The sequence below is a fragment of the Siphateles boraxobius genome, unplaced genomic scaffold (assembly GCF_051911475.1).
Source record: "Siphateles boraxobius isolate OS27281-9 unplaced genomic scaffold, OSU_SipBor_1 2, whole genome shotgun sequence".
NCBI lineage: Eukaryota > Metazoa > Chordata > Actinopteri > Cypriniformes > Leuciscidae > Siphateles > Siphateles boraxobius.
The window spans coordinates 27,333-37,915 of record NW_027508810.1 but is presented as its reverse complement, the minus strand read 5'-3'; the positions used below and the strand labels follow the sequence as shown (position 1 = coordinate 37,915).

Below are 10,583 nucleotides of genomic sequence, written 5' to 3'. Positions count from 1 at the left end.
GTGACCGTGTGTGTGTGTGTGTGTGTGTGTGTGTGTGTGTGTGTGTGACCATAGACATCATATATCTATGTGTGTGACTGAGTGCTCAGCAAATTTCAGAAACTTGTCAAAAATCCTAGCCTGGGAAAACCGAGACGAACTTCCGGCAAATTTAGATTTGCTCTGCAAGTTGCACTCAGTTACGACTGAGAAGGGTCTGGTTTTAACCAGGCTACAAAAATCCTGTAATTCAAGGAAGTTTTTTCTCCATTATGTTGTTTGTGTACAGATCAGTCAGCAACAATCTTACATTATTATTAAGTTGCACTTGTAAAAAAAAAGTAGCCCATGAGGTTCATTATTTTCATTAATTTGTATGGTTTTTTTAATTTTATTTGTTTTGTTTTTTACAATAAGTGATGCTCACACACAGGGCTTATATAGGCAAAATTAACAAGGTAATAAGACAGCTGAATGTAATCAAGCATAATGAGTCCAGGCAGGGGGTTATGGGAAATGTAGTCCATTATAAGAGCGCAAGATGTGGAGGTGCTTCCCCCTAGTGGAGATCATGGGCACTCCAGCTGGTGGATGGGACAGTTTTATATGACCCAGAAGGGACAATCAGTCTTATATTTATTAAATTAAATGTTTATGTAACTGACAAAAAAAAGTTATGAACAGTCTTAAAAAAATGTATGACTAACTTCTAGTTTAAGACTATAGTTTCAGCGGTTTATGCAACCAGTCCCAGAAGCTCATCAGAAACTCCACCCTCTTAAACCACCTGGAAGTGACTAGTCATTATTTCTAACTTTCATTTTTACTGAAAGCTAAAACGAGTTGTGAATAAAAGAGGTGGAGACATTATATTATGATTTGTGTGTATTTCTGAATGAACCTAGATTTGATTTTGATTGTAGGTTAATAGTTATTTATCTTTCAAAGTTCAGAAAGTGAGAGTAAATTGTAGATCGTTGGATCTTTTACAAGACGAGGAAATGGATTCAAAATCTGTGGAAGAGCTTTCTTGTCCTGTTTGCTGTGAAATCTTCAAGGTTCCTGTTCTTCTGTCCTGTAGTCACAGTTTCTGTAAAGAGTGTTTACAACAGTTCTGGAAAACTAAGGAATCTCAGGAGTGTCCTGTCTGCAGGAGAAGATCCTCAAAACTTGATCCTCCAGTTAATCTAGCGTTAAAAAACTTGTGTGAGTCGTTCCTGAAGGAGGGAACTGAGAAACGTTCATCAGGATCTGAGGAGATCTGCAGTTTACACAGTGAGAAACTCATACTCTTCTGTCTGGAGGACAAACAGCCTGTGTGTTTAGTGTGCAGAGACTCAGAGAAACACACCAATCACACATTCAGACCCATCAGTGAAGTGTGTTCATCTTACAAGGTAAGATACATGTCTCTCATTTCATATGCTGAATACAGTGCTAAACATAGAAACATTATTATTATACAATAGACCAGTATTTATATTTACTCAGACTAATTCTCTATGATTTATTACTGATGTAAAATTCTGCATTAATCTCCGACTCTGATGTTCAAATCTTCTTGAATGTAACAGCATTGGCACAAAAGATTTTTCGAAAAAATATAAATGTCATGGGTTATTATTATTTTTTTCAATAATAATATGTGATTTAAAACACCAGAAAGTGACTGATACTAACATAATTTCACTTTCTGTTGTTTTGCACACCACAAATGTAATAATTAAGAAGAAAATAATTAATAATTTTCTCCCGCCGATCATACATTCTTTAGCTGCCCGAAACTGGCCTCATATTGGGCTTCTTTTTTTTTACTTCATATTGTCATGTCTAGGGCTCTGCACGTTTCTACATGCCCTCTAGTCGCCATTTTTGGTGTCTCACTCGTCATCCAGACAGAAAAGCACATAGACAGAAAGCAGAGGTTATTGCTTTTGCTTCTCTTATTGCTAGAAGCTGCATTTAGTTGCATTGATTGGAAGTGTGCCGATATTTTCTAATCCTCTTGGGTGGGGTGGGGTGGGGTGAGGGGTTTGGGGGGGGGGGTTACTCTGTTGTTCCTGTGGATTTCTTGATGTTCATGCTTTCTAAATGAAATCATTAAAAATATATGTCCTGCAATTTTCAGGCACAAACGCTTCCCCCATTCATCATATCAATAAAAATACAATATTTAAACCTCTTATAGCTGGATAAGTGTCATATATTTTCACTTTAACTTGTAGGAGGAATTTAATACAGCACTGACGTCCTTACTAAACAAGCTCAAACATGGAGAAGAAGTGAAGAAAAAGTGTGATGAAACAATTGAACACATCACGGTGAGGATGAATAAAGAGTTAAATACTCAACATTCACACACAGAGTTTATTACTGACATTAGTGGAGTGTGTGTTCATACAGAGCTGACTGAAGTGAATGTGATTTGATTTCAGTCTCAAGCTGAGCACACAGAGCGTCAGATTAAAGAAGAGTTTGAGAAGCTTCATCAGTTTCTTAAAGACGAAGAAGAAGCTACAATCACTGCACTGAGGGAGGAAGAGGAGCAGAAGAAGCAGAGGATGAAGGAGAAGCTGGAGGAGATGAACACACACATCTCAGCTCTTTCACACACAATCAGAGACATGGAGGAGATGATGAAAGACAATGACGTCTCGTTTCTAAAGGTGACAAATCAATCTGGCTTCATTCTTTGTGCATAAAACAACTTGTATAGAGAGACTCATTGACAGTGAGAGTGTTTGATAAGATATTAAAATGTTTTTAAACTCTATATTTTCCAGAACTATAAAGTCACGATGGAAAGGTAAGTGAGCTGCTCGTATCTCTTCTCTCAGTGGATCTGAACTCAAATTCACTGCAGTTCTGACTCCTGAATGTTCCTCAGAGTCCAGATCTCACAGCCGGATCCACGGATGAGTTCTGGAGCTTTGATTCATGTGTCGCGTTATCTGGGTAACCTGCCGTTCAGAGTCTGGAAGAAGATGCTGGAAACTGTCCAACACAGTGAGTCTCGCAGATCTGACACAGTGCAGAAGATAGTTCAGATATAAACACACACAACATCAACATTTGATAGAAATATATTTAATAATCACTTGAATTTCTAAAGTGTAAATAATCAGCAAATCATCAGATCATACAGCGAACTCGTAATGAAAAGTCTATTCCTCATTATCTGTGTTTATGAATTAGGATACAATAGTGTGTATTGTATACTATTAAATAATATTCATATTATTTATACAATAATATTAACATTGAATTCAATATTAAACCTGAAGCCTCAATCCATTCTGACAGTAACTGAGAGATCATTGTTATGATTTATGATCTCTTTCAACAAAGTCTTTGTGTTTTACATTTACATTTCTAATACATCATATTTCATCCTGTAATCTGATGTTATTCTCTTTGCAGCTCCGTTGACTCTGGATCCAAACACAGCACATCCTCGTCTCACACTCTCTGCTGATCTGACCAGTGTGTCGGTCAGTGATGTATATAAAACACTTCCTGATAATCCAGAGAGGTTTGACTGGTGTGCATGTGTCCTGGGATCTGAGGGCTTTAACTCAGGAACACACTGCTGGGATGTGGAGGTTGGAGACAATACATACTGGTGTCTTGGAATAACCACAGCATCAAACCAAAGGAAGGGATTGGATTTCTTTGAGTCTAATGTCTGGTATGTGGAGTACATAGACAGCAAATACAGCTCACAATCCCCAGAGCAACCCTTCACTTTCTTCACTGTTAAACAGAAGCTTCAGCGTGTGAGAGTTCAGCTGGACTATGACAGAGAAACAGTGTCATTCTCTGATCCTGAAACTAACACACATTTACTCACATTCAGGACATCCTTCACAGAAACTGTCTTTCCATTCTTATATAATCACTGCACAACTTCTCCTCTGAAGATCTTACCAGTTAAACTGTTTATCACAGCAGAAAATCACAGTTAAATCTCATTCTGCTTCTAGATTAATACAGTTTTGCAAATTATGATTATATAATAATACTGTAATCAAAGGGTCTCATTGATCAATTTAAAATTTAGAGCCATCTTAACCCTTGTGTTTCCTTAAGGACTTTTTTCTCTATTTTTTTTTTTTTGGATAATGTTTACTTTGTTAATGGCAACTGCGTCAATTTTGCGTATTTTATTATGTATGTTATTATTTCCCCCTCATTATCTTTCATAAATCACTGGGTACATAAAATAGTTACTCAAGTTTGAACCTTAAGGACAAAAATGTCCCCATTGAAACTCATTTAAACGGCCAATTTCTTTTTTCCCCAGAGCCATTTAACTATTAAATGATTCAGTCTTTGTTAAGGCTTTCCTGCTTCTGCATATTAGAGTCAATTGGATACAATATTGTGTAATAAATGTGAGTGTGTAAGAGTGAGTTTTGTATGTACTAAATAAAATTGTGTTTGTGCATTTAATATTTGATAAAGAAAATTTGTACTGTAAGTGTAAGTCAAGTAATTATTATATCAATACTTAAGTAACCATTAAACATGTCTTACAATAATTAAAGTGTGTTTAAATTCACGTTTACAATATGTAAGACAAGATAAAGTGTCGACACATTTTAATAATCTACTCGCCAGTGAAATCCTCATATGCTCATATATATATATACTTTTACTATACTTTAATCAACCGTTATTTAAAACAGTTTCAAAATGTTTAAACGTTTTTATATTTTTATACTTGTATATATATAAAGCACCTCACAAGATGCAAAATGATGGAATTCAATGGATTATGTGTACAACTACTGTGACAAATATACAGTAAGTCATAATACCATAAATAGGACAAAATGACCATTGATGATGTAACAGGACCCATTCTCAGCACCAGTGACTGCAGTGCATGCTGGGATTCGGGGGAAAAAAACACTTCCCTGGTTATGATGATACGCTTCTCATATCAAGAGTCAACTGTAGGATTTTCTCTGAAATATACTCTAGCCCTGAGTCAAAAGTTCATTGATAAGGAACTTGATATGAGGACATTTAAGTATTAACAGTGTTGTTGTCAAACCCATGATTCAACACACAGTCTAATTATTAATCAGGGTTGTTCAACTCCTGAAGAACTAACTTTCTGCAGAGTTCAGCTCACACACACATTCCTGTAGTTTACGAGTAACCCTGAACATCTAGGTGACGTGTGTTTGATTAGCATGAGGAGCTAAACTGTGTGTGTGTTTGTTTGTTTGTGTGTGTGTGTGTGTGTGTGTGTGTGTGTGTGTGTGTGTGTTACTCCCTCTGCTGGACAGGCTCATGTAGTGTAGGAGAAGATGCTGTAACAGTGTTTCCCAACCCTGTTCCTGGAAACACACCAATATTTGTGAACTCTTCCTAATAAAACTCACTGATGAAACTCATCAGCTCTTTAGTAAACGCTTCATAGCTGTGTTCAAAATCATGTTCTTCCAGAGTAGATATAGGAACGTCATTCAACTAGTGTTTTTAGGGGCACACGTAACAGTTCTGGCTCTTCTTCCTACACTGTGAATCCTGAGACTCAATGTAATGTTGGAATGGCTCATAAATATGAAGCGGCACGTGAACTGATTCGTTTCTGCCCTTTCAACTCTTGAACGGCAAAACAACATGAACACTGGGGGGGGAGGGGATAACAACGATAGCAAACAACGGAGGGGATGGGATAACAACGATAGCAAAACTGTTTTTTGCTATCGTTGTTATCGTTGTATGCGTATTTTTTTATTATTATTCTATCTTTGTGTATTTGCTTGTTCACGTGACAATTCGCATCAAATTCGCGGGAATCGCGGCAGAATAACGTCTGTCTCCTCCACGCGAGAGAGGAGAGAAGAAAGTTGGTAAATGTCGGTTCAGTTGCAATGAAAATGAAACCATAGCAGAGTCTCAATGCAACAGACAGCAATGATTTCTTGACTGAAATCCGCGTTTTGAAGGAATCACTTGCTTCTTTCCCAAATGAATCAGCCGTTTGAACAAATCGGTTGAATGAATGAATCCCTCAACTCACTTAAGACTGTGACTTTCCGCCGCCTACTGGCGGTTTTAGTTTAATATTTAAAGTACCCTTTAATTAAAACGTTAAAATTAGAAATCATTTCATATTTAAATATTGATTTAAAAAAAATGTCATAGCTTTATTTATGCAATTGTAAATGGAGTGTAAATATATTAATGCCGCTTCTGTCACCTCTAGACTGCACTGCAAATATGGATTTTGATTGAATTAATTAATTTGACTGGTAACAGTGGTACTGTATAATTATTGTATAATTAAGTATTATTGTATAAATAAGTATAATTACTGTATAATTTGAATGTTAGTATTTGACATAAAAGGTGATTCATAACTCTAAATAAGTTTAGAAAGAATGTCCATATATAGGTGAAAATGCCCCTGGAAATCAATTTAAGGTGGCAAATTAAATTAATTAAAAATTAATTTCGGTCCCTGCTGTTAACTTACCACTGCATAGAATATTAAAAAATATGAATATCTTTGTGAGTCTGCTGTCAACAACAGGCCTAAACTAGCCATGTCACCAGCACAAAAACACAATCAGTAAAATATCATCTAATTATCAACAAAACATTGAAAATATTGAGATATATTTTTGTCAATATTGCACACCCCTAATGTACGGTATGAATTTTGGTCTTAAAAAGCCTTACATTTGACTTTAAAAAGTGTGCAGTAACCTGTAAACGGTTAGACATAGTTACCTAGCGAGTCAGTTAATTTCAGTAAATGAATTAATACGCTTCTTGGTCCCCATTGCTTTTGCTCTATAGTTCTCACCAAAATGAACAGAAAGAAGGACATCATGTCAATTACAGTTACTGTGACTGATACTGAATATGTAATGCAAATGTAAAAATATAATGGAAATGCAAATACATTGTTGAATGATTATAAACATGGTATTTTGCCTGGTAATGCCTGCAGTGCAGTGCAGAAAATGATATGACAACAATAAGGTCTATATGTAACTGGCCCCTCTAACAGTACAACTGGCCCCAGCTTGGCCCCCCCAGTTGAAATGGTCTAGAACCGCCACTGTGTGACCGAGCTCTATCTGCAGTATTACCTGTATTAACTGTACATGTTACGTACAGACACGTCACTCTCTAGTACTAATAAAACCTGAGCAGATTCTTACATTACCATTATAGTTTAGTGGTGTTATTATAAAGTATGTATGAGGGCCGGGGTAAAATCCTGATATAATATACATTTTTATAATGAATCAAGCAAAATTGCAAGTGAACTCGACTGCCGGTGATCAACCTGCATTTCATTGTGGAAAACAGTTGATTTTTTAAATTACATTTTAATAAATACAGTCATGTCTTCAGACCGACTTATATAGTCTACTTTTGAATTATGAACCGAAGCAAGAACATGCATTATTTCTCTTTAGTCCTTTAGAGAAATGCACCGCATATGTAACAGATTCCCTAGATCTCTCAGTCATTATCACATAAGGCTGTTATTTCAATGGATATGTAAGGCTAGCCTCATTAAATACCAAATACTGCTTTGGGTGAGTTATGCTTCTGAGAGTAGGAACAACACCGATGAAGAACTTACTTTTGAAAAAGTGTCTATATAGTATCTATGTATGAGTATGTGTGCAGTGTACCGACTGTACTGACGCTGCTGTATGAGAACTGAACTGAGCTGGAGGATGACATCTTTTTTTTGCAGATCTGCTTTATAGATTAAATGAACTAATTTAATAATTGATGATCTTTACAACAGAACTGAATCAACACTGAACTGACTTCAGCTGAACAACAGTGCATAATTGTCCTGTTCATCACTGTGAAACTGCTTTAAAACAATCTGTATTGTATAAAGCGTTATATAAATAAAGATGACTTGACTTACAATCTGCACGGACGGTCATGTGACCTACAACACTTCCAAATCATGACTTCTCTCCATTGAAGTAGTAGCTAGTGTCCATCAGATGAGAACTTCATGTGCATCATTTGCTCCTTATTTAGCTTGCACTAACGTTATAAAGCTGCCTGCACTTTAAGAGAAGAGTCTGGAAAAACGGGGCCAAATGTACTGTGTTAATATGAAGGACTTTTCCCTGTGTTTTGAATAATGCATTGCATTGTGATTTAGTGTTAAAGGAAATGTCCATGAATTTATTGGATATTGTCCTGGCAGAATACCTTTTCTGTTTTTCTATGGATTTTGTTCTTACAGTATGTGTTTGTTATATCACAATCTCCAGTCACCAGTCCAGTCACCTCAGCACTGCGTTTCCCAGAATCCCTCCTGGCTCTCACCTGCACACACTCGATGATCACCCGCTGCTCATTTCCTCATCAATCACTCAGTATAAAAGCACACACTTCAGTTGCTCTTATTGTCTATTGTCAACTTGGACCTCAAAGAGCTTGCTATGGTCTTGAATGGTGTATACATGCCTCCTGTGATGATCCTCGTACTGAATGACCTGCTCCTGTGAGCTTACTCCAGTCTCTCCAGTAGTGATGGTGAAATGAAGCTTTCTGAAACACTGAGGCTCTCCCCTCAGCTTCATAGTAAAATGGTTAATTACTCGTAGCTTTTCAACACTGTGCGCACGAACGACATCTTGTGGTCAAAAGGTGGAAAATCTGCCCTTTTTTGCGTCCCAGATGACCCAGATATTTTTTGATTGGTTCAAATAATAACAATTCAGTTTGTGTTACAAAAAAAACATATATAACGCAATAAAGATTTCATCTATATAACTGTACGTTCACACCGCCGCCGACTTGAGCGACAAAGAAGCTCTGGCCGCCCTGCCAAGGACGCTTGTCAAAAAGTACGGGGAAGCTTGTTGACGCTTTGGCCGCTCTGACGTAGCAGGGAGAAGAGAAGTGTCACAACATTAAATGTAATAAACAGAATAAACAAGCAATACATTGAAGAAACCTTTTATAATGACAGCATTTTTATAACCGTTTTGGTCACATTTGATCGGGGTAAAAAAAGAAAAATTAGCTATTATTATTATTATTTGCATTAGTTCAATTGGTCAAATCGGTGTTTCCGTGAGCAAATGAATTGAATTCCCGCTTAAAACGAGCGTTTGTAAATATTTCAAATAAAAGTTGCGCTCATTCTCAAACGTGTATCCCTGGATCATGGATAATCGCGAAGTTGATGTGTTTGGTGCTGCAGTATTGTATTTGCGCAGAAGACATCGGAGAATTGTATTTGCGGAGAAGATTTTGGGTTCATGACCTATATGCAAACAACATTATATCATAAATGATAGGAAACCCAGCAACGGTGATGATTAGCTTCTCCTCCATTTTCCCAGAACTAATGTTTTGGTAGGAACGAAAGTTTACATGGTATGTTTCTCTGGAATCAGCCAGCGCGAAGGACGTCTATATTCCGATTGGTTGCTGGCTTTTGCCGCTGCTTGCCGCTGAACCGCGTCATAGCTCATTACCATAAAGTTGAGCAACTTTCAACTTTCTGATTGACGCTCAAAACGCGACGCCGATGGATTTGACGCTCCTTGCAGCTGAGAGAAGCCAGCTTCCATTGAAAATGAATGACTTCCGGTAGCTTTGGAAGCTCAAGTCTTAATATAACGCTTAAATAAACGCTTAAATAATAAAATGCTTAAATAAACACTTTTGAGCGGAGTTTTGATTTGATCCGTTTTATTTTATTGCCCTGACCTTCATATTGAGTTGCACACACATTTTTATTGAAAGCAGGACGAGGCCAGTGGCGTGAGAGAGCGGCACGAGGACGGTGCCGTGATTACTGATGAGCGACACCTGCGCGAAGCACCGGTCTCGTATCTCTCACGGAGGACCAAAGGCATAAAAGGAGGAGCGACGACAGTGGAGATTGAGAGAGGCTAGGCCTGGACTTGTGTTGTATTTGTTTTGTTATATGTGACATACGGCTGTCACTTTACGTTCGAAAATCGATTGCACAATCGATCGGATCAACCAACACAAGTTTCGAAAACGAAAATAGGGAATCGATTTTTGCCTTTTTTTTTTTTTTTTTACCAAAAATGTGTTTTAGTTTGACAGATCAATACAGTGCACAGAACATGTAGGATGTTGGGAAATAACAATGTCTTTTCCGTTAACCAAATGCTTTTTAATATTCGCTATTGCTTCAGTGCAAGTGAACAAGCGCTTTGTTACCGTTATTTGTTCCTTAGTGACGTGTGTGTTTTCAAGCAAGCCAGAAATGCGCAGATTCTGCGCAACACGCTGTATTTAATATATCATGAGGACTCACGAGTTGCGTATTTGCGCTAAATCCACGCAGATTTGGCTTACACGAACTTCCCCAGCAAAGTGAGTAAACATAGAAACACGCAAAATTGGCTCGTGATATGACAGCGTTACCCGCCAAAGTTCATTTTTATCCGAATTTGGCGTGTCCATTTCAATCCTTGAATGTTGCACTCCTGTTTGTCACCTTGCAAAAAACTTCACGCCAATAAATCATCAGAAATATTGCTGACTTGTGCGCGTCTCAAGCGCCCTCCTTACGTTCGTCCTAATGCCTGTTAGTTGTCCGTGGATTTGTCAAT

General features: G+C 37.4%; 1 protein-coding gene across 1 annotated transcript; it reads left to right on the top strand.

Annotated features, from left to right (window-relative positions):
• The first annotated feature begins 785 nt into the window (after positions 1-785).
• LOC143744227 (nuclear factor 7, brain-like) lies at positions 786-4,520 on the top strand. The gene is made up of 6 exons (XM_077235610.1): positions 786-1,376; positions 2,205-2,300; positions 2,415-2,645; positions 2,763-2,785; positions 2,867-2,985; positions 3,400-4,520. The coding sequence occupies exons 1-6, from the start codon at positions 981-983 to the stop codon at positions 3,942-3,944; spliced, it is 1,410 nt and encodes a 469-aa protein (XP_077091725.1). The 5' UTR covers positions 786-980; the 3' UTR covers positions 3,945-4,520.
• Positions 4,521-10,583: the final 6,063 nt, after the last annotated feature.